Source organism: Aspergillus piperis (genome assembly GCF_003184755.1).
Source record: "Aspergillus piperis CBS 112811 unplaced genomic scaffold BO85scaffold_34, whole genome shotgun sequence".
NCBI lineage: Eukaryota > Fungi > Ascomycota > Eurotiomycetes > Eurotiales > Aspergillaceae > Aspergillus > Aspergillus piperis.
Window position 1 is genome coordinate 229,253 of NW_020291624.1, and position 22,724 is coordinate 251,976.

General features: G+C 50.9%; 10 protein-coding genes across 10 annotated transcripts; 5 read left to right on the top strand and 5 right to left on the bottom strand.

The window, feature by feature from the left end:
* Positions 1-511: 511 nt before the first annotated feature.
* BO85DRAFT_384454 (uncharacterized protein) lies at positions 512-986 on the bottom strand (the record flags this gene model as incomplete). The annotated part of the gene is made up of 2 exons (XM_025656553.1): positions 512-904; positions 957-986. The coding sequence occupies 2 exons, from the start codon at positions 984-986 to the stop codon at positions 512-514; spliced, it is 423 nt and encodes a 140-aa protein (XP_025510143.1).
* A 1,457-nt stretch (positions 987-2,443) lies between these two features.
* BO85DRAFT_464155 (uncharacterized protein) lies at positions 2,444-2,912 on the top strand (the record flags this gene model as incomplete). The annotated part of the gene is made up of 2 exons (XM_025661971.1): positions 2,444-2,571; positions 2,747-2,912. 2 exons carry the CDS (start codon positions 2,444-2,446, stop codon positions 2,910-2,912), a joined length of 294 nt encoding a protein of 97 aa, XP_025510144.1.
* Positions 2,913-3,023: 111 nt separating this feature from the next.
* On the top strand, positions 3,024-4,172 carry BO85DRAFT_454271 (uncharacterized protein). The gene is made up of 2 exons (XM_025661244.1): positions 3,024-3,400; positions 3,468-4,172. Exons 1-2 carry the CDS (start codon positions 3,289-3,291, stop codon positions 4,121-4,123), a joined length of 768 nt encoding a protein of 255 aa, XP_025510145.1. The 5' UTR covers positions 3,024-3,288; the 3' UTR covers positions 4,124-4,172.
* A 1,292-nt stretch (positions 4,173-5,464) lies between these two features.
* Positions 5,465-7,489, top strand: BO85DRAFT_482087 (uncharacterized protein; the record flags this gene model as incomplete). The annotated part of the gene is made up of 3 exons (XM_025663087.1): positions 5,465-6,822; positions 7,166-7,180; positions 7,306-7,489. The coding sequence occupies 3 exons, from the start codon at positions 5,465-5,467 to the stop codon at positions 7,487-7,489; spliced, it is 1,557 nt and encodes a 518-aa protein (XP_025510146.1).
* Positions 7,490-7,833: 344 nt separating this feature from the next.
* Positions 7,834-9,330, bottom strand: BO85DRAFT_443433 (uncharacterized protein; the record flags this gene model as incomplete). Its single annotated transcript, XM_025658877.1, has 4 exons — positions 7,834-7,899; positions 7,972-7,985; positions 8,103-8,606; positions 8,667-9,330. The coding sequence occupies 4 exons, from the start codon at positions 9,328-9,330 to the stop codon at positions 7,834-7,836; spliced, it is 1,248 nt and encodes a 415-aa protein (XP_025510147.1).
* Positions 9,331-10,159: 829 nt separating this feature from the next.
* Positions 10,160-12,554, bottom strand: BO85DRAFT_524615 (succinate dehydrogenase [ubiquinone] flavoprotein subunit; the record flags this gene model as incomplete). Its single annotated transcript, XM_025665427.1, has 6 exons — positions 12,380-12,554; positions 12,233-12,284; positions 12,099-12,172; positions 11,879-12,042; positions 10,435-11,823; positions 10,160-10,379 (listed from the first exon to the last, which is right to left on the bottom strand). Exons 1-6 carry the CDS (start codon positions 12,419-12,421, stop codon positions 10,160-10,162), a joined length of 1,941 nt encoding a protein of 646 aa, XP_025510148.1. The 5' UTR covers positions 12,422-12,554.
* A 506-nt stretch (positions 12,555-13,060) lies between these two features.
* On the bottom strand, positions 13,061-14,841 carry rpt1 (proteasome regulatory particle base subunit RPT1). The gene is made up of 4 exons (XM_025657404.1): positions 14,594-14,841; positions 14,407-14,521; positions 14,124-14,353; positions 13,061-14,074 (listed from the first exon to the last, which is right to left on the bottom strand). The coding sequence occupies exons 1-4, from the start codon at positions 14,686-14,688 to the stop codon at positions 13,195-13,197; spliced, it is 1,320 nt and encodes a 439-aa protein (XP_025510149.1). The 5' UTR covers positions 14,689-14,841; the 3' UTR covers positions 13,061-13,194.
* A 112-nt stretch (positions 14,842-14,953) lies between these two features.
* On the top strand, positions 14,954-17,051 carry BO85DRAFT_432173 (chaperonin-containing T-complex subunit CCT4). Its single transcript, XM_025658368.1, has 7 exons — positions 14,954-15,091; positions 15,147-15,198; positions 15,251-15,273; positions 15,326-15,355; positions 15,406-15,435; positions 15,487-16,059; positions 16,111-17,051. The coding sequence occupies exons 1-7, from the start codon at positions 15,044-15,046 to the stop codon at positions 16,963-16,965; spliced, it is 1,611 nt and encodes a 536-aa protein (XP_025510150.1). The 5' UTR covers positions 14,954-15,043; the 3' UTR covers positions 16,966-17,051.
* A 4,005-nt stretch (positions 17,052-21,056) lies between these two features.
* On the top strand, positions 21,057-21,375 carry BO85DRAFT_493305 (uncharacterized protein; the record flags this gene model as incomplete). The annotated part of the gene is made up of 2 exons (XM_025663821.1): positions 21,057-21,098; positions 21,181-21,375. 2 exons carry the CDS (start codon positions 21,057-21,059, stop codon positions 21,373-21,375), a joined length of 237 nt encoding a protein of 78 aa, XP_025510151.1.
* Positions 21,376-22,060: 685 nt separating this feature from the next.
* Positions 22,061-22,724, bottom strand: BO85DRAFT_209752 (uncharacterized protein). Its single transcript, XM_025654606.1, has one exon. It carries the CDS (start codon positions 22,644-22,646, stop codon positions 22,290-22,292), a length of 357 nt encoding a protein of 118 aa, XP_025510152.1. The 5' UTR covers positions 22,647-22,724; the 3' UTR covers positions 22,061-22,289.

Consider the following 22,724-nt stretch of genomic DNA (forward strand, 5'->3'; position numbering starts at 1 on the left):
CTACGGCAGATCTTCGTTCTCCTGAACCATACATACTATCTACTCCGTAGTCTATTTCATTTTCACTCAGTGATGAGAGTGGATGATGGATGATGACCCTTGGGGTGTTGTTCACATGTCTTCATTAGAATTATTATGTTACTCATCTGACCCAGTCAGTCAGGTTTAATCAATACCGAAACCGGCCGTGCCTGATTCTCCCTTGCTTCCCATGCCCGAAACTCCTCGCTAAACTCATTCCGAAAAGAAAAACTCCCAGTGCAACCGGTGACAAGAAATGTAACAAATAGATAGGAAATGTCTCAGAGAGTGATCCAGCATGCTGGACAATGTTGAGATGATGTGATGATGTGATGATGTTGGTGATAAACAAATGAAACAACCGTCATGCCAGACGGGTATCGCTCAGTAGCTATGCAAAATCTTGGTGGAAAGAAGAAGTCGTCGAAGAAAGTCGAAGAATGAAAAAAAAGTTTATCGACAAAACATAAATCTCAAGGAAGGAAGGCAATCAGGCCTGTCGGCGACGTCGCAATTCGTCGCGGTTGAGTAGTCGCCGAATTCGTGACACAATGCGGCATGCTGTGGAGTCTGCGCAGACGTTAGCGTGGCTCATATGCACCTTGTCTGACAGATCAGACTGGTTGGATTTGAAATCGGAGGCAACCGATGAAGGACGTGTGCACATACCACTGTTCCTGCGTAGCATCGACTTGGTCGAATAATGCTCCGACGCTTCGTCCACTGAAAGGCTGCTGTCATATCCAGCGTAGTGGTTGGCCTTGCACCACGGGTACTCGTCGGTCTGGAGCTGAAGAGCCACGACGTGTGGGTAGAGTGTCCCGAGAGGGTAGAGGATCTCTTCGGTGGAAAGTTCGCGCTTCATCTCGAAGCTCTGGCTAGTCTAGAAGGCATCAGTAACTGGTCTTCCGTTCCTTTGGAACAAGATCACTCACATAAGGCTCGTAGTTGGTGCGGTAAGGCATGGTGAGTGAGTGAGCAAGGTAGCGACAGACGAGTGTGGTGATTGTAGAGGATAGTGTAGTAGTAGTAGTAGTTGGAAGAGTTGTAGAATGCACTGATCAATGCTATTATACACGTTCTGAAAGAGACTTTGTGATGGATGGAGAACGAGTGCCTTCCGTCCGGGAGAAACCTTGATGGTTATATAGCATGAGATAGCGAAGCATGCTGTGGTGGAGGGTGACGGTCAGCCACTCCGTCCGTAATCATTTAGAGTGGGGAAGCTTCAGCGCATGGCAGGGTGACCCTGGATTAACGCTGGGCTTGGCCGGCCTAAGATTTCCATTTTTACTCTTTTCTTTTTCTCTTTAATCTCTGCAGCCTCCATGGCTGGCGGGCATGTCCACTGTGATGGATCTAATCGCCCGAATGATTTGAGTTTTAGCGGCAGTCATGATCTCATCATATCATAAGCCTGCGGGACTAGCGAACCAGTGATCAGGTAAAAACTGGGACAAATCGACTAAATCTGACTAGCGTCCTGACGAGCTGGGCCATGTCGGTCCGAAGACTAAGAGAGAGGCTACGATGGAGCGGCTATCCCGATCTCTCAGGTCCAGAATAGACATCCCAGCAAGCAGGTACCTACGAGCATTGTGAGCGCCCACTGAGCGGTTCGGCCAGGTTCGGTGGTCTCCACCCGTCAGGCACGCCAGGTCTCTCTAAACCGGATGAGGAGTAGGCTCGAAGCAGCGGCTGAAGCAGGCGAAGGCGGTGGACCCAGGGTTAGCGTGGACGCCAGGCCTCAACACGACGCTGGATCCAAGTCTGACTGGCTGACTGGCTGGTCGCTGCTGATCGACGTCCAAACCACCGGTGTCTCCGATGGGCGATGGCCGATGGCCGCGCTGGCAGGCCTTCCCTCCCTCCCCCTCCATCCCCTTGCATATTGGGGAGTCAGGTGCATCGGATCTCCTCCACGTTTGCAGTTCCTGGGGGGGCTGCATATGTATGATGACTATAAGGGTAAGAGGGAGCGCATGCCTGTACCACCCAGGGGGGTGTTCGCAATCACCCGCATAAGCCAAGGTCATCAGGACCATGTGTAAGATTGAGAGAGTTACTACTAGTAGGTAATCATGTGTCATGATTGCGTCGTCTATGGGTGCGGGGATGCCAGAGGAGCTGTCACAGATCGGTGTCGACTATTGATTCTCCATTGACTGGGGGGGCCAGAGTAGTGGGCAGAGTAATTAGTCTGGTTTGGGAGACAACAAGTTGTGGTCAAGGTTAGTCCAGGTCGCCGATGACCAGGACCACACTTAGGTTTGCAGGCGGTGGGTGGGCTTTGACCCAGACCCAGGACATGGGTAACTCAAGAAGGCACTAGATGGGAGACTTGCTAAACTCACACGGTCGCATATTAGTTTCCCATTGGCGCCGGTCGCTTTATTAAACGCAATCAACGATAGATTAAACCATGGGTGAGCGGGTTGAGGGGAAGGAGGATAAGCGAAGGAGAAGCAGACCCCGGTGCTCTTGGCCATTCCAAATCCTTTGTGTTAGCGTCGCTGGGGTTGTCCAGGTTCCCGGGATTGCAAATCTGTGGTGCAGAGAAACAATGGCCATACATCATCGAGGTGGATGATGGCTACTAGTAATGATCTGGTATAGTATTATAGTAGTATGGAAGCACTAAGACATTAAGACACCAGGATTGACTCTGTACTCAGTAGTTCAAAGTAGTTCCAAGTCTCCCCCTGCGGTTCCTGGGATTTATCAGGGCAGTGATTGGGTCACGGTGCCTGGGCAGTAACCCAATGCGGCAAGACGGTGTACCTCAGGCTCGGGTTTCACAGGGCCTTACAGCCTTAGGCCGGAATAGGGCTGCACAGCCACTGCGCCCCACCCGCGCCACATCACGAACTATGCCACTAGTCCTATCATAGTATCATCGTGGCTCGCTTTTCTGTGGCTGGAATGCTGTGGCTTGACCCATCCCCGTCAATAGCAGCAAATCCGTGATAGCCTCAGATCCTCGCATGGGCAATAGTTTGCGCGCCAGCTCCACCTGCCATGCGGATCCTCGTGAGCTTGCTCCCACCGTTCTTGGGCCTTGCATTTCCGCATGCTAATCCCCAATTTTTATCGGTCTGACCGTCGTTCCCAACATGGAGGAAAGGAGGAGTATAAGGAGGGCCTACCCTCGTGCTTGAAGTCCACGAATTCACCGATTCTCCATCTTCTCCAGACTTCACATCAATCTTATAAGTCTATAACCTCTCAGACATCATATGTCCTTCCTCCGTGGTCATGAATACAAACATGCATATGAATCTGTCCCCCTGCGGAAAAGACTCGAGGCCAACTTCACCTCCTCCCTACGTCGAGTTTCACGATCCTTTCTCCGCCGCATCTCTGGCATATCAACCCCAAAGTAAGTCTACTTCCATGTTTTCCATCAAGTCACCTATCGTCGTGAAGCCATGCCAACCCCTCCGCAGAACCTCTTTGTCTTGACATGGACACTGAAACCAGTCCTGGTAGACCCGAACCTCCGGCCTTAGCTGTTCCCATGACACCGTCGTCTCCAAGCTGGCCTGTCCACCCTGATCCTTGCCAATTTCAGGATCAACCCTTTATGCGCACAGGCACGGAAGAGGTTCCCGAGCCTGCTTCAGACCTTTGCCCGGACCTCCTTGACTCCTGGTACCCGAGGTACCTGGCATGCACGCAGTTCTTTGTTTCCTATGCGCAGCATACCCCGACAGTACAGTCGTTGGCCGCATTTCTCAACATTCGACTGCCTTGCCAGCAATCTGGGGCCCCGGCAACCCATCCGTCATTACGCGCCTACATTCGGCGCCTCATCGTAACAGCACAGGATAGTCCTGAGATGCTTGGCGCGTTCTTCGGAGAAGATTGGGTCGGGGGAGTGGGGAGCATTGTCAAGCAAGAGCGGGTGAATTACTTGTTTACGGCAAAGAGCGGCGGGTGGGCGTCAACAAAGGCGGCGTATGATATTCTGCCGGACGAGCAAACGCCATTTTTACGGCCATTGCGAGCAGCTGCAGAGGAAGAGTTACGCGAGGCGGAAGCCCGCTGGAGTGAGTGGTTGGCGATGGAAGATTGGATGGTTGGACCGCGCAGTCCGTGGTGAATCTATGTTAGCTATGATGGTTACGATGATGAATCTCCTATGTAAAAATATATTTCCTATGTTCAATATATTTATTTTCCCAAGCATCAATTATTCTAGTTTACAGCGATGAAAAATGTATAACTACTATTATTACTATAATTCATACAATGTTGGTTGTATATTTCATCTACATCTACTACTCCATCCGATGAAGCAATATACATCGCACCCCCAACAACAATATACCCAAAGCAGCTACTATCTATCCACTACAAAATCGTCCAAGTTCCAAAACATGCGTCGATCACTCCACGTAAATCCCGACGACTCCATAATCTACGCGAAATCACAGAATTCCAAATCACAACCCCATAGATTAATTAAGCTACACCCACATCTCCTTTACCCAAACGGGCATGACGACGACCCGGGAGCATGGGACCTGTCAAAAACGCGACCGACACCGGCTCAGGAGAATTCTCCTCCACACAGAATGCACAGAACAACAAGGGAAAAACAATTCCATTCAGGCCCACATGGTGTCGTTGCCCAGAAGATGAAATCTCTGCTTCAACATCAGCCAGCCACCAGCACTCGCAGTTGGCTACCAGCTGGAGACTAGACATGCGACGGAGGCAGCACTAGGGGGTTTTAGTTCGTTTCTAGACGGGATAAAAATAACCGGGCGCAGGAACCCGGGGGTTTAGCATGGATGATTATGATGCTGATGCTGTCAGGGTTGAAATTTCAAACTGAACTAGATAAATTAGACTGGATGAATAAATTAACTCCTGATTTTAGGAGATTTAATTTTTTAAGGTATTGTTGTTGATGAAGTTAAGTTGTCTTGACGCACCGCCACATCGGGGAAGTCGGGGTCCCCGACAGGAGGAATTTTGCACCTTAACACGGGCTTGCTTGTTTGTTATCTCTCCATCTCTCTATCTACTAACCATCTATCGTGCTCGGGAAGAATGACAAATTCCTCTCTTAGCTTATTAACTATCGACTACTAACTATATCCCCTTAAGCTATATCATATCAACCCCAATTGGGTAAAATGACGCCTTCGGGCACGTCCGAAATTAACGACTCGTCATATTAAGCCCATTTTCATGACTCACTCACCTTCAATTAAGGTAACCCATCAAAGTGTCATTTTTTTAGACGACTGTTGACACGGACATTTTCCATCTCTCGCGTGGTGGTTTCCTTCCATTCTTCCATTGCATTATCTGAATTTCTCCGTCTGGCATCCCACCACCACTCACATTCCTCCTATCTACTAGCTACTTCTCCCTATTTACGGGCCTATACCCACTTCCAGTCGATCAAACAGCCAGCCACCCGCCAGGCACCATGCCAGCTACACCACTGACAAGGATGTCAACTGCAACCCGGGATCATGCCCAGGACAAGGCGGATCCCATTCTCCATCAGGCCTGTCGCTTCGACGAAACATCACCACATTCTGAATGGACCCAGACCCAGCTGCTTCCATTGCTCCGGTCCCATCTCCCTCACTCCCTGCCCTTGCTCCGCCGTATCCAGCATGAGATCGCCCATCCGTCCCCCACTGCAGTTATCCTTACCACATTCTCGGGTCCAGCCTCGTCCTCAGCCTCGTTGCCAGTCTCACCCTCAGCCTCAGGGGAATCAATTCCAGAACTAGTCTCTAATCCTGGTCTAGTTTCAGTTCCAGGTCCCCGGGTCCCCGACACTGCGACTCCTTTGGCACCTGACACCGCGGTCCCTGCAGCTCCTTCGGATCCTGAATCCTTCCTTCCCTGGCTGATCGCCTACGTTGACCTTAACGCTGGTCGCGAGAATCAAGTCATGGTGTACTCGAGTCTTGAGCGCACCGCCTCTATTCCCTGCACTAGCACTAGCACCTCCCCAGAAGCATCATCCCCAAAAGACACTTCCAGTAGTGACCGTGATGATAGTAACACAATCCCCATAACCACCCTCCCACCTCAACACCACCCCCTTCTACGCACCCAATTCCTCTCCCTGTTACACCACATCAAACAACACCTCCTCCCCCCTTACCTCACCACCCTATCCCAATCCCCTTCAACCCAAACCCAACCCCAAGACCACCAACTTCCCCCTCCTCCCCCGACCGCCTTCTTATTCGGAAACCTGCACACGGGCCTCTTCTCCACTCTCCTCAACACCAACACATCCTACTCTCTCGCGCAGGCCACCTCACCCGCAGATTTCATCCCGGGGATCAAAGTCCACCGCTTCAGTCAGCCAGCCTACGTCAAGTATCTTCTTCCCAAGGAAGTCATCTGCCATCAACCTCAAGACAAGGAACGACGGAACTTACCTCCCGGCTTCCACTTCAGCGATGGCTGCATCCCGAGAAAGAATCTAGGACTTGTACGGTCGAGAACAGTCATTCCTAGATCAGAGGGGACGCTGGCAAAGTTGAGGAGTTGCGCGGTGTATCGCGATGGGGATGTGACTCAGACGCCAGTTGCGTGGGCGTTCCTCGGCACGGATGGGACTTTGGCTACGTTGCATGTGGAAGAGGAGGTTAGGGGGTTGGGGTTGGCTGGGGCTGTGGGGAGGGAGGTGATGAGGAGGGGGATTGAGGAGGATGAGGGCTTGAAGGATGGGTGGATGCATTCGAATGCGGCGGAGGATAATTTGGCGAGTAGGAGGGTTATGGAGAAGTTGGGGGGGAGGGTAGGGTGGACGGTTTGTTGGTGTGTTTTGGAGGTGTAGATTACATACTATGTAGATTGTATATATTTTGCCTATGTATAGAATCGATCATGATGTTCTTTGCCAGGAAATGTAACGAACTTAATGTGGGCTGTCACTGCATCTACCACTACATGCCTAGTACTATAGCGATACTCAACCTCCCATTACCAGTTCTACTATACCTCATCATCAAAACAAACTACAAGGCACATTACTCAACCACAACATATCAAAGAAATCTGGTAAATCCCAAGTTTCCAATACCGCCGCCGAGAGATCCTCGCCTAGCGAGTCAATGTGCACACATATATATATAGTAGAGATGATATATCTTTTTTTTAGTTCGTATCTCGCACGGTACCTAGTACCTTAATGGCTTACTAGTTAATGAGGACAACCTTAGTTAGTATTCACCGAATTTCTCAGGACTCCGTGGATTATGAAAGGGTATTGTACATTCACCAATACTCTTGCAGTTGCAGTGAACAAAGGAGTGATTTAAGCGACAAGGCCATGATAACCGGCAAACACTTCTCCAAAAGAAAACGCCCTCGAGTGGATGATAGCGGCTATGTCGCCACTGGCAAAAGGATCGCGTGCCCCAATGGTGCTTCAGCAAGGGGTTTGACAAGTTTGCTCCCTGTGTCCCCTAAGGAATTTACATAGAATTAAATTTGCTTGAAATTCCTCCGGGCTGCAGTTCTCTACGCATGTAGGTCCTCAGGCGCAGCCGACAACCTGCGTTTTTTTCCAATCGCTGGTCAACGGCGAGGTCTGTCAGGGTATATACTCTAATGACTTACTATTTGATGTGCCTATCTTAGTAGCTTTCTTGGGCAGGGGACTGCGTTTGGAAAAGGGGACTGTTTTATCGTAACTGGGACGCCGTCGAGACGGCGATGGGATGACTCCGCCGACGTATCTGAGGGATGGAGATGTTGTTGATGCAGTGGTTGAGGGGGTTGGAGGGTACGAAGGAATGTTATGGGCTTTTGAGTAGGAAGTGGTTGCTATGCTCCTGCTCGGTTGATGTTATGGGTTTGCTTGTGCATCAGTTTCAGGTTTTGGAGATTGTTCTGTAGTAAGAGGTACATAGTCCGGTTTAAAAGTAGAATTATGTTTTAAATGTGTATAGAATCTAGGGTTACCATGTTCTTCACTTCTGATTAATGATATTATATTCCCTCATTATATACATTAGTGCACTGCATACCACAGCACTTCCATAAAGGTCAATTAGTAACCAAGAGTAAGTGACAGTATCATATCTTATTCTTACTATCATCCCCCCACACTCCACACCCACCACTCATCCCATACTCAATCCCAGAATACCCTGGAGGTCCTCCGTCCCTCGTCCCATCACCATCATAAACAGCAAACGGACTATCCGCCTCCACTGTCTTGATCGTCGCCCACAGCACCGCCCCATCAGCCGTAACAATCATATCCGACGCCCCATCTCCACCATCACAATCCCATCGGCATCCTCTCTCAACGGGGATATTGATCAATTCCCGAGAGGATTGAGCGGGGAGCTCAGCACGAGGACGGTAGAAGCCTGTGTCGCTGAGTTCAGCAGCCCGGTTCTTTTTGTAGGGGTAGGATGGTGTTGAGTCGGGAAATGTGAAATTGGGGAGGGATGGTGTGTGGCTGTGACTGTGTTTGTGCTTGTGTTTGTGCTTGTGTTTGTGGGTGTGAGTGTGATGGGTGTACTTGGGTAAGGGGGAGGTGCTTCTTCTTCTTCTGGTTCTTGCTGTTGGTGGTGGACGGGGTGAGGTTCCTGGGGGAGAGGTTAGTTTGTTACTACGATATGGGTGCATCCGATGGTTAGAGGGTATACCATTCTGTGACTCGGGTTTGCTGTTATGTATACTGCGCCATCGTAGCAAGGTAAAGGTTTGGTGTCTTCGTTTTCGGGCACGCTGAACGCAGAAGACTAGTAAAATGACGAGAAGGACGAGGCCTACGGCCCCGGCCACTGTTCCCCCTATTAGGGCTGCGGTGGGGTGCCATGTGCCTACGTCTTGGGATGTTGCGAGGCTTGCTTGAGTAGTGGACTGGGTAGGGGCTGTTGATGTTGTTGAAGCGAGTGTCGTGGTAGGATGTCGAGTTGAGGTAGAGGATGTAGTTGTGGCCATCGTCGTGGAAGAAGCTCTTGAAGCTGTCGATGTACTCCTGACAGATGAAGGGGCCTCTGTGCTGGTCTCCGATGAAGATGTAGGAGTAGAAGCTAGTGCAGACGAAGTAGATATTGTGGATGTGGCAGGCTCTTGAACCAAGGTTGTCAAGGAGACGGGCTCATCCTTCATGGTAGGAGCAGCATCAACGAGAGAAGAACTGCTGCTACTACCACCACTGCTTCCACTGCTGCCACTCTCATCCGGACAGACCCCCGTCGTGCACGGATCGACCGAACAGCAGCCCTTGAACCCACCAGCAGCGCAGACATACCACTGCGCATTGGCCGGGCAAGACCCGTTCTGGCGGACAGCAAGCCGTGCCATGCTGCAAGCACTGCAGATATCGCTTACAACACAACAGAACCAAACTAAATCAATAGTCGGGCACAGTAATTTTAAACGAGTGTCAGAGATCTAAACGAACGAAGTAATGATCTGATGTTCACCGGCATGTGCCGATGGCGATGAAATATCGACTTTCCTTGAAGATTAGAGGGCAAAACTTAGTCAGTGCCAGCCACAGTGGGCGACGCCGTCTAGAATGTTGAATCCCGTTCTTTGTTCTGCTCATCCCGCAGTGGGTAAAGTTTCCAACTCAACCCGAGAAGCTCGTGAGGAGATGCATTGCCGCCCCGTCCAGACAAGGGACCCGGATGGTTTTCCATGGGGCGAATCCGATGCATCCATCGTCGCGGGCTTTATAGCTCTGAGACCGATCGAGAAGGTCGTCTGCTTGCCACAAGGTCGAAAACGGTAGTACTAGAATCTATTGTTGGAGAATCCTGCGAGGGTCTATGGTCAATGTCCTTCGTTTAAGGGGTTTCTCGAGAAAAAGCCCCCTGCGGGTCATCTAGTTTTCTTTGTCTTCGGCCGCAGGATCAAAGAGGATGCGAGCGCTGACGCCAGCCTTCCTTTGACATGTAGTTACCATTTGCAGCAAGACATTAACACGAGACAGTACTCTGTGGCTCAACACAAAAACTCCATTGTATGGGATGTAGTAAACGGCTATAAAAGACAATACACGTGAGTACACCAAACTCATCGCCTGGAAAGAAACCTTGGATATACACATATGAACACACAAAATAAACACGGTCGAATTTTCGTCACGCTCTTTTCCTCCACCATCCCCTAGGCTAATACATCGCGTCTAGTAGACACGCTTGAAGGGGGGCACCGACTTGCACTCGCTCTCATCGAGAGTGTTGTGCTCAACGGCGCGGTAGCCAAGCTTGACCTCACCGTGGGGCTTCTTCTGCCAGGTGAGGGTGTGCTTCATCCAGTTCTCGTCGTCACGGTCGGGGTAGTCCTCACGGGCGTGAGCACCACGGGACTCCTTACGGTTGGCGGCGGCAATGGCGGTTTGAGAACTGTGACTCGAGTTAGCCAACATCCAACATTACAACACTCTCCAGGGATACATACGCGCAGGTCAACAGGTTACGAAGCTCAAGGGTCTCAACAAGATCCGAGTTCCAGATCATGCTGCGGTCCTTGGTACCAACCTGGTCGAAGGTCTGGTCGATAGCAGTGACCTTCTCAACACCCTCATCCAAACTCTCCTGGGTACGGAAGACGGAAACATCGGACTGCATGGCCTTCTGCATGGCGCTGCGGATGTCGTTGGTGGACTTGGGGCCCTCGGCGGTACGGACGAAGTCCAGGTCGGCAATGGACTGAGCACCAGCGTCGGAGCTCAGCTCCTTGTGGGGCTTGCCAGGGGTGGCGATGTCACGGACACGGTGGGAGACGGCACGGCCGAAGACAACCAGATCCAGAAGAGAGTTGGCACCGAGACGGTTAGCACCGTGGACGGACACACAAGCGGCCTCACCGCAAGCGTACAGACCAGGGACAACCTGGTCGTTGCCGTTCTCATCCTGGGTCAGGACCTCACCGGTGTACTTGGTGGGGATACCACCCATGTTGTAGTGGACGGTGGGCAGGACGGGGATGGGCTGCTTGGTGACGTCGACACCGGCGAAGATAGAGGCGGTCTCGGAGATACCGGGCAGACGCTCGTGCAGGAGCTTAGCGGGCAGGTGGCTCAGCTGGAGGTAGATGTGGTCCTTCTCGGGACCGACACCACGGCCCTCACGGATTTCCAGGGTCATGGAACGGGAGACAACGTCACGGGAGGCCAGATCCTTGGCGGTAGGGGCGTAACGCTCCATGAAACGCTCACCCTCGGAGTTGAGCAGGTAACCACCCTCACCGCGGGAACCCTCGGTGATCAGGCATCCAGCACCGTAGATACCAGTGGGGTGGAACTGGACGAACTCCAGATCCTGGTTGGGGAGACCGGCACGGGCGACCATGGCCATACCGTCACCAGTGCAAGTGTGAGCAGAAGTGCAACTGAAGTAGGCACGTCCGTAACCACCGGTGGCCAGGACAGTGTGGTGGGCCTTGAAACGGTGGAGGGTTCCGTCCTCCTGGTTGTAGGCGATGATACCGCGGCACTCGCCGTCCTCCATCAGAAGGTCGAGGGCGAAGTATTCGATGAAGTAGTTGGTGTTGTGGCGGAGAGACTGTCCGTAGAGGGTGTGAAGAAGGGCGTGACCGGTACGGTCAGCGGCAGCGCAGCAACGGTAGGCCTGGCCACCCTTTCCAAACTCCTTCGACTGACCACCGAACGCACGCTGGTAGATACGGCCGTCCTCGGTACGGGAGAAGGGGCAACCGTAGCCCTCCAGCTCACGAACACTAGCGGGAGCTTCTCTGGTCATGTAGTGAATGGCATCCTGGTCACCCAGCCAGTCAGAACCCTTCACGGTGTCGTACATGTGCCATCTCCAGTCATCCTCGTGCATGCTGCAGGCCGGACCATTAGCGCCTTCGCAAGACTCAAGGATATAAAACAACTCACTTTCCAAGAGCGGCGTTGATACCACCCTGAGCGGCGACAGTGTGAGATCTCGTGGGGAAAAGCTTAGAAACACAGGCAGTGTTGAAGCCAGCTTCCGCCAGACCGAAAGCGGCACGCAGACCGGCACCACCAGCACCGACAACGACGGCATCGTACTCGTGGTCCTGCAATTGCATTAGCGACCATCGTTCCCACAACATATATTCACGTAGTAGCTTACAATGATAGGGTACTTCTGAGCAATGAAGCCTTCGGCCTCCTTGGCGCGCAGAGGGCCGTTGCCAAATATCCGGGCTAGCGGAGGGACGAGTTAGCAGATGTAGGCAGGGGCGGGCATGCGAGTCCAATGCGTACCAGCCGGGCGGGAAGAGGAGAAGAGACGTCTCTGGCCCAAAGTGCGGGAAATCTGCATCAGCAAGACGAGTCAGTAAGACCATTGAAGATAGAGGGAACGTGGTGAGCCAGGGTTCGGCATCACGGCGAAAGAAGTCGGATACAGACCTTCGCAGCGGGAGCTAGGCTCCGCATGCCCAAGGAGCTCATGATGACGGATCAAGAGAAAAGAAACACTTTTCCAATGAGTCCGAAGGAGGGGAGATGTGGTGGAGGAAGGGAAACCAGCGGCACAAAAAGACGGGGGAGGGGAGAGGAGAGACGAGGTCAAGGCCGGTGATGCTTTGCGAGCTGCACTTTTGGATCGTCGGTTCTGGCGAAGAGAGCGAAGAGACCGGCTGACATAATCAGCGATTCACTTGCCGACGGGGAGGACCGGGGCCGAGAGCACCAATCAGAGGCCGCGCAGTGGTAATCACCTCGGGCAGCCGGCAGCCTGTCATTGGCCGAGACTGCACAGGCACGTGGCCGGTCTTCTTTTAACCCGGCAGCGCGCGAAGAATTCCGGAGCAACACGGCCGGCCTGGGGACGACGACTCTTATTGCTGGGGTTGATCGGCTTCCCAGCTCAGGGTTTCCCTTCTAGTCTCGTCCCGGAATACTGTGTGTCTGTGGTGACATTTTGCTGTCATTGAACCCCGACCAAGCTCTGTGTTGACCTTATTCCGAAGTTGCCGGGCGCGCATGCAACTGAACTCTACGTACTACGACCCTTACTTGCCTGATGATGTAGGTTGCCATGCACTTTATACTTACTAGTGCAGTGTACTAGTAGCTTATATGTCGTGTGCCCGGCAGAACATTACTGTCATATATAACTGCACAATCATATTATAGATCCCATCGTAGACTGACTGAATCACCAATGTCATGTATGATCATACACATCCGTCCAGCCATGCAATGTAACCAACCCATACCGTCTAATTATACTGCATGTACGTCGCCGTCGAGTTGAACTTCAGGTTACCCTTGATCACCTTGTCCACCGCGGCGAGGAAGTCCTTCTCCGTGGCCACCTTCCGCCGCGCCCGAATGGCAAACATGCCCGCCTCTGTCGCAACACTCCGGAGCTCAGCTCCCGTAGCGTTGGGGCACAGGCGCGAAATCAGCTCCCACCGAATGTCCCGCTCCACCGACATGCTCTTGGCGTGAATCCGGAGAATGTTGGCACGACCCTCGACATCCGGGAGCGAGAACTCGATCTTACGGTCGATACGACCAGGACGCATCAGGGCAGGGTCCAGAGTGGACGGTCGGTTGGTGGCGAACATGACCTTGATGTTACCACGAGCGTCGAAACCATCCAGCTGCGTAATCAACTCCAACATGGTACGCTGAACTTCGTTGTCACCACCCGCTCCGTCGTCGAAACGAGCACCGCCGACCGCATCAATTTCATCGAAGAAGATAATGCACGCCTTCTTTGTTCGTGCCATCTCGAAAAGCTCACGGACCATCCGAGCACCCTCACCAACATACTTCTGCACCAACTCACTACCAATGACACGGATGAAAGTAGCGTCGGTTCGGTTGGCCACGGCTCGAGCGCAAAGTGTCTTACCAGTTCCGGGAGGTCCGTAGAGCAGGGCACCCTTCGGCGGGTCGATACCGAGGTTCACGAAGCGCTCTGGTGATAGCAATGGCATCTCGACGACTTCTCGCAGCTTCTCAATTTGTTCCTTACATCCTCCGACATCGCCGTACGTCACATCGGGCTTGTCCTCGACAGTCATCATCGTCACGCTGGGGTCGATCTTGGGAGGAAGAGGTAGCATAATCTGATATTTGTTGCGATCGACACTGTCATCTGTTAGAAGGGAAGATGCATGGCAAAACTGCAGGGTCATACCCGACTCTCATGCCCTCCTCGATATCCGTAGGACTCACGCGTTCCCCAAGGTTGACGACAAACTTGGCGATCTGCTTAACGTTGATAACATATTTGCTCTTATCCGAGTCCTTCTCATCCGAAATGATCTTTGTACAACGGGCTACCTGCAGCGGTTGCTCCTCTGCCATGCGCTGTCGGTCCGCAGCAACATCCCAAAGGTGTGGAGGCGCAAGACCGGTATCGGATTCCTAAGCCGCTAGTCAGACGTGTCCGGTATGACGTATATGGCAGACCTTGATACCTTGACACCAATCTTCTCGTTTACACTCGCTTGTCTGTCCTTGATCTGCTTTTCGAGCTTCTTTAATGCCGTGGCGTAGGGAGCGGCGCCGTAGGTCTTCAATACTTGGATATCCCTGCGGCCAGTTAGCCATCCGGATGCACAAGCCAACCGCATTTGATGCTGATAAAACACCGGAATCACCTACTCATCCGTAAGAGGGGTGATCTTCTTCTCTGGCTCTTCGTCATCGGCGAAGTTCTTCTTGTACTTCTCCCAGTTCTCTCCCGTGGCGCTAGGCATGGTGATGGGAGGATATGTGGCAAGACGGCAAGATGAAGGAGTAACAAATCAGTTCAGAAATGCGTTTGTAGAGTGTAAATAAGGGGGGATAAAATGGAAGGTGCAAAGGCAATGAAGGGCGTGGTGGTGAGATGGAGCTTGATAGATGGAAGAGTGATGTGGTGAGCTCAGCTTGTTGCGGTTCGAGCTGTTGACGCTAGTGGCCGCCAAGCCCAGCAGCAACACCGCCCAAAACGCAACACCGAAGAAATTCCCAGAGCCGCCTCCAGGTTCTGGATCCCCTCGCCTCACCCACTCTTCTTTATCTTCCCCGGTTTCATCAATCTACGGTGTTTATATCGTAGCTATCTTCATCATGGCGTCAACAGCCTCCCAGCCGGCCCCCAGCGGCAATGCTTTCAAGGTGCGTCTTTTTCGCGGAGAGAAATACGTGTGGGCCGTTTTCTGATAGACTGCAGGACAAGGAGAAGCCTATGGCCGTCCGTACGTCCAACATTCTGGCTGCCAGAGGTATGTATCTATTCGGAATGTGCTCAGGGGCTCAAGTACTAATTCCAAACAGCCGTCGCCGATGCCATCAGAACAGTACGCTTGCTTCCATATCGATATGACAAATGAGGGGCTAACCGCAACGCAGTCTTTGGGACCCAGGGGTATGGACAAGATGGTAGGATACATGTCTACTAATTGGAGATACCGTGGCTAACATAGTAATAGATCCAAACGCCCAAGGGAAACACAATCATCGTACGATCACCTCTCCGTATACCGACTCACACACCCCGCTAACCCCCGCAGACGAACGATGGAAACACCATGTTGAGGGATATGAGCGTCATGCACCCCGCCGCTAGGATGCTGGTCGATCTCAGTGCGGCCCAGGATGTTGAGGCTGGTGATGGTACCACATCCGTTGTCGTTATTGCCGGAAGCCTGCTCGGTGCTGCAGAGCGCCTGCTTGGAAAGGGTATCCATCCTACTGTCATCTCGGAGTCCTTCCAAAGAGCCGCTGCCGCCGCTGTCGAAATCCTCACCAACATGTCTCGCCCCATCAACCTGACGGACCGCTCCACCCTCCTTCAGGCTGCTTCCACCTCCCTCTCCTCCAAGATTGTTTCGCAGCATTCCGGCCTCCTCGGTCCTATGGCCGTGGATTCCGTGTTGAAGGTCGTCGATCCCAAGACCGCCGAGAACGTCGACCTCCGCAATATCCGTATAGTGAAGAAGGTTGGAGGAACGATTGAGGACAGTGAGATGGTTGATGGCTTGGTTCTGAACCAGCAGGTCATCAAGAGCAGCGGCGGTCCTACCAGAATTGAGAAGGCCCGGATAGGTCTGATTCAGTTCCAGCTCAGCCCGCCTAAGCCTGATGTATGGTCGAGGATCCCTTGAGCCTAAATGCAATACTAACAATGGCTTTAGATGGAGAACCAGATCGTCGTGAACGACTACCGCCAGATGGACAAGATCCTCAAGGAAGAGCGCCAATACCTCCTTAACATGGTCAAGAAGATCCAGAAGACCAAGTGCAATGTCCTTCTGATCCAGAAGTCTATCCTCCGTGATGCCGTCAACGACCTTTCCCTTCACTTCCTTTCTCGCCTTAAGATTTTGGCCGTCAAGGATATCGAGCGTGATGAGGTTGAGTTCCTCTGCAAGAGTCTGGGCTGCAAGCCTGTTGCCAACATCGACTCTTTCACTGAGGACAAGCTGGGTACTGCCGACCTGGTTGAGGAAGTGCAGCAGTCTGGTGCTCGCTATGTGAAGGTCACCGGTATCAAGACCCCTGCCGCTGCCGCCAACCAGACCGTTTCGATCGTCGCCCGTGGCGCCAACAACCTCATTCTGGACGAGGCAGAGCGTTCCCTTCACGATGCTCTTTGTGTCATCCGTTGTCTGGTGAAGAAGCGCGCCCTCATCGCTGGTGGTGGTGCCCCTGAAATTGAGATCGCCCACGCCCTTGCCATGCGTGCTCGTCAGCTGACCGGCACGGAGGCTATCTGCTGGAAGGCATTCGCTGATGCCATGGAAGTCATTCCCACCACGCTGGCAGAGAATGCCGGTCTGAACTCGATCAAGGTTGTCACTGAGCTGCGCCACCGCCATGCCCAGGGCCAGCACAACGCAGGAGTCAGCATTCGCAGTGGTGGCGTGAAGGACGACATCACTGAGGAGAACATCCTGCAGCCGCTCCTGGTGAGTACCAGCGCGATCGAGCTGGCTGCTGAGACGGTGAAGATGATTATGAGAATTGATGACATTGCTTTGTCGCGGTGAGCGATGGCGCGGAGTGAATTGGAAAAGTAAGCCAGGTGGTGTACTATGACGAGTAATTTATCAATCATACCATGTTCAAAAGATAGATCGTTGGTGTCTAATTGCACATAATCATCGCCATGCAATCTCTTCGTATTCAGCTACCGTAGTGTTTGCTATGAAATTAATGTTGACGTTGTGTCCCATTCATATCCATGACTCTTCACTCTGGCTGTATGCAGTGCCGATATCACACTTAGGGAAAGACAGGGCGTTACTGCAGCCGCCACCCGATTAACATCGGAATTTACCAGTTTTCTTCGTTAAATCGCCGGAAGTTACAGATGATTCTATTCAATTGCATGATTAGCCAGCAATCATCTGTGTAGAAAACTGGCTATAAAGGTAGGCTCCGTCTCCCTCTGTCTTCCCTTCTTCTCCTCCATCTTTCTTCTCTACAGCACTGCCAGTCATGAGCACTAATCCTTTGGGATAGTAAACTTATATTACTGTCTTATATTAACTATTATTCGCAAGTCTCGCAATATCCATCCTATCATCTCTTTCTCCCTGCTACCGTTCCAGTTACCGGTTATCATCACCAGAGATGCATATATACAGAAGATGTATCACTTCCGGGTTTTAGAACCTCTATTTCTCTTTTCTATGACTTCTTTACCCCCAGAATTCTCCGGTAAACTTAGCATGCGCCTGCAACCGGACTAGTTCATTTAAGCAATGTTCAATACGCAGAATCCTGCCCCTTACTCCTGGTGGTCGGCGGGGTCATCATCGTCCATCGGGACCTATATTGAATCTGGGAAGCCAGCGGTAATACGTTTTATGGCTTCTCCAAAACCCTATTGTCGGTGCTCCGACTTTTAAAAGATCTGCTTCCAAGACAAAGACATCTGGAGTCAACACATGATGCCTTCTTCACATATCAGATGCTATGATTCAGAAGTTTTATGATATTCTTATGATGCTCTTTGCGCCATAGAAAGGAAACATAATCCCTGGAAGAAATACAGGCCATTGATATGTTCAGACAATTTCCTCATCGAGCTAAACAGTATCGGCGTTCCGTTTAGAACCATACCGGGTTCGCCAATGCCCGTACCACATCGAAGACGTGAGCGACCTGCCTTAGGTGTTCATAGCAGCACACTCATCATCGAATACTGTATGTTTTCTGCGGTGTCAAGGTTGCTATATGATACAATATTGAGCACAAGTTCTCACCAATGAAGTCGATGCGACGTGCTGTCACCGACCGACTAGGGGCCAAATATAATATTCACCTGGTAGGGTCTGGACTATATGCATCGATTTAGCTGAGAGAAAAGTACAATGCTACACGCAATATGCTTGACGCATCAGCAACTAAATATAATCTTCCTTCTGTTCGTGCGAAGTACGATCGCTCCTGTGGTTGAGAAAGCATCAAGGGCGGAACGGGCCAAGTCCTGGCTTATCCTATATGACCTGCGGTGAGGCTAGCACCAGAGACTGCTGGTCTCGAGGATTAGGGGTTGCTGTTCTATCTTGATTCCTACACCTGTACAGATACCAAAAGGTGGCCAGTGGAGTATCCGCTCAATACACTCCTCCCTCTCAAAGTTTGAGAGGGATGTTCAGGGGAAGCTGCATATGGCTGTGGATTATGCCTCCACGCATGGGGGCTTGATTCAAATGGTGGGTTTCTTAGATGGGCTTGTTTTGGAGTGACAACAATCTAGCCCAAAATACAGGGCCTGCAACTTACAATGATGTTGTCCGCGAGGTCCGCCTGCATTTGGGACAAGAAACTGGTGCAACATCTATACATACATCATGCAGTCTATGCCCCAAGTTCAGCTGTCTCCACTGCAGCAGATGCTCATGATAGGGCCAGGCATACAGTGCTCTTTATCGAGCAAACCATCCGCAGCATACCCGGCGAGCGAGGCAGGAGCACAGGTTATTGCTGCCCTATGCCTGGAGCGACCGATGTTGCTACAAATCAGGCAGAGATCTATCTGAAGAAAGACAAACCTAAGGCGCCAGTGATCTAGCAAGGTGCAAGAAGCGCAAGCGTGCAAAAGAGAGTCAAGCATGGCATCTCCGGGCATACTGCGTTTCTGTTTTTGTGATCCCCACTCTACTGTGTCAGTGTCGGGCGACGAAGTTCAAGTTCTGTGAGCCTGGCTCACTTTGTTCATGGTATACCATGAGAGAAAATGTACCTATGAGAAGATATTGTATTTTGGCTCTACATATCAATGTCGGTCAGCTCCTCTCGATACGGTGGGAGCAAAAACAACCCTGGGATCGATAACTGCTGAATTGACCATACCTCGCCATCAGAAATTACGACGGTGGTTGAGCACGACAGGGTGTGCTAGCAGCGTCTGGCTTGAGTTGATCCACAATCTATTCGACTTCCTTGGTGCTTACTATCTATTCAACAGAGATGACAGCCTATCAGTGAGCCTTCCTACATCTATAACACATGCAGTGTCTGCCATGCTGCTCTCCTTGACTACTTTGTCTTACCTGGCTTGCATGTTGCAACCCGTTTGATGGGTAAGGAGTTGATCCGTCTTAATTACCCGGGCTCAAACGCTGCCTCCGAAGAACATCATTACGTCCGTCGTTGGACGGCGATGATCTTGATATCGTGAACAGTAAACATATGTCGTTTGACAGGCTGTTCACGTTGCTCTAGATGGGTGTCCGCGTCACCTTCTTTCACTGCTTCCTCTTCTTCAGGGACAGGTACAACCGGAGGAGCACTAGGCAGGTGAAATCCGAGCTCGAACAAACTGGGCCACGAGGCAAGAAAGCTCATATGGTACTATGGGCAATGGCCTGGTTTCGGGTGAATATAACACTTAGAAAAGACGGGTGGTAAATTGAACAGCTCTGTCTGTATTCATCCCCTATCAGACGGGGACTCGAGGGGTCGATCTAGATATTCACACTGGAAGATGGAATTTGATCGGAAGATGGCTTTCCAAAAACATACAAAATTGGAACCCATGATTCGAGCAGATGGTGAATGCTGGCTGGGAGTACCCGGTAGGAAGAAGATAAAGACGTATAGCCCATATGAACGCTCTCGATGAATCCCAAGATCTATTAAGCGTGAAATCGAATGATGATTGTTCAGTCCCCGAAAACCAAACGGAAAGATTCACAACCTCGAAAGAAGATCATGGAGACAAAGGGCCCACGGCAGCGCAAACAGCGCTGGGAATTCCAGAGATAGTGGAGAAGATCCTGTCACACTGGCCTTTGTCGGCGTGGCAATTCATCATGCGGGACGGCAATCTGCTCTACATTCACAGGATTCAGTGTTGCCTTGGTACCTATAGGAAGGATTCACTACTTTCGTATTGTTGGGCAATCTACTCAAAGCAAAGCTGGTGTCAGGTTTTCCGCCCAACAAACCTATGAAGACCTGAGGGACTCGGAAACGCCGCCACTCTACACCCCAAGGCGCATGCAATGCCAAATTCTAAATTCCAAATGGGAGCTTGATCATGCGCTGTTTCTCTCCTTCACGGCGATAGACTTGAGGCCGAAAGCATCTTCACCCTCGCTGCATTATGGCTTTGTCGAGATTCACACAACAGCAGGACTATGAAAGAAATGCAATTCCAGTGCTCAGAAATTAACACTAGGAATTATTCACTAAGGATACTGTCGCTGCCGCACTGCCGATATTCACATCCTGGGTGAATCTCTCATGACAAATTGTGGCCGCACAAGAAAAAACTCAGCTATATATAAAGGCGAGAAAGCATTTTCAATTCTCTCCTCTTTTCGTTCCTTTCCTCACTCCATTCCTCTCCTCTCAACCCGCTCTACATCGCGATTCTTCCAACACTCAGTGAGGTTGGCTTTTTATATTTATTGCTTCCTTGAAGAAACAATCTTGTGGTGAAGAAGATAAGGCACTACGAGCTACCTATACTCAGCTTTCAGAGTTCATGGCTCTCCTCGGTGGCCTTCAGGCCTCGTGAAGTGTATGACCTACTCATGACAACCCGTTGGATGGTATGTTTGCTGACCATTGAAGGGATTTTACATCAACAGAGAGGATGAGGAGGTTGATATCTTCACAGATAATGAAGACCGCAAACTCCAGTGTTTCACAGCACACAGAGTTGGTAGGTGTCTACCCTTGCTCCTTTCCTATCACAGGGCGATGGCGTTTATCTGTGTGGTATCGTTGTTGAACTGACTGAGCAGTTTTACTACGCGCTAGACCAACTGACAGCATCTTCTAAAAGAAACCTGGAAGAGATGATTTCCAGGGAATCCCGTTCCCTGGTCCTGTACTTCATCTTGACGCAGTCAGCTCTCTCCATCACGGTCGCTCCTCTGGCAATCGACACGAACCACAACCTCAGCGATCCTGGCGTGGACATGATCAATGCCAAATAGGTCAGTCCCTTCAGAGTGGTGCCGCTGTGCCTCCTGACTATTGACTAATACTCACACCTTTTAAAGTGAAACCTCATCGACGTTCCTCAAAATGGTTGTCCAACTTCTCGAAGACACAGCTAATACTGTTCTACAATTGGAGAAGAGTTCCTGAAAGAATTCTTTCTAGACTATATACTACTAGGAGTAAAAATCTCTCCTGGGCGGATCACTGGTCCCCAGAACATCAAGAGAAAGAAGCGCAGTGCTTCTCTAAGCATCATCCAGCTTTCTCGTTGTCTCCTTCTTTGCACGGGGCCTGCCTTCCCAGCAATTGATAAGGAGGGTGCTAGCAGCACATCTTGAAGCACATAGCAATCAAAGCTTACTTCACAACTAATATAACAAAACTTGAATCTGCTAAATTAGCAGGCGACACCAAGTTCAGCGATCTATACTCCGACCTTGTTCAAACGGCACCAAGAGACGTTACTGGTTGACTGGCTATCTCAGACAGAGGTTCCAGTAGCTACCAGTCCTCCAACCGATACGACTGCTTGCTAGCATCAACATCGGCAACCTCGACTTCCACGTGGCAGTCTTAAGCCACAATCACAACCAGCTCACCCTCTTATCCACCCACCTCGCCTTCTCCAGGACACTCGATCTCATACCCTCTTATATTCGACATCAATCCAATATCATACCCAGCCGTCATGGGCTACCCTTCAATGTGAAGTTGAGTCGGCATGTAGTAGCAACCAGAAACCTCCAGTGAGTATGGTTTTCTTTACGCATTCCTATCCATGGTTTCTTTCTACTGATTAAAAAGGCTCATCACAGGACGCTCGCAACCAAAATTCTTCCTCGGTCTCCTAGGATGATATTTAACGAAAAAAAAGAAACAAACACAGGATTACAACAAAAGAAAAAGATTAAAATTTCACGAAGTCAAAGCGAAAGGAAAAGGGAAGAAAAGAAAACATACACACACAGAGGAGAAAAATTCCCCTTAAAAATAAATTATAAAAAGAAAAGAAGAAAAGAAAAGGAAAGGAAAAAAGAAAAGGGCATATGGCAAATGGCAAATTGCAGAGGGCAAGCATCAGAAAACAACAAATCAATCTCCACAGATCCCAATACCCCTGCTCTCGACAGAAGAACATCGTGAACGTTCCGGACTTCGGCCTCTCAACTTGGACATCTTTCACAACAATTGATACAAGCAACGAACAAACGGACGGGCCTCCCTGGTTCCTCCAGACTGAGTGGAAAGCAGCAGCAGGTTCCATCGATCCGACTCCTGGCCTTCTCTCGCCTCTGTCATCTACAGACTGCGTTAGACGGACGGGACGGCGTGAGTTCCTCAG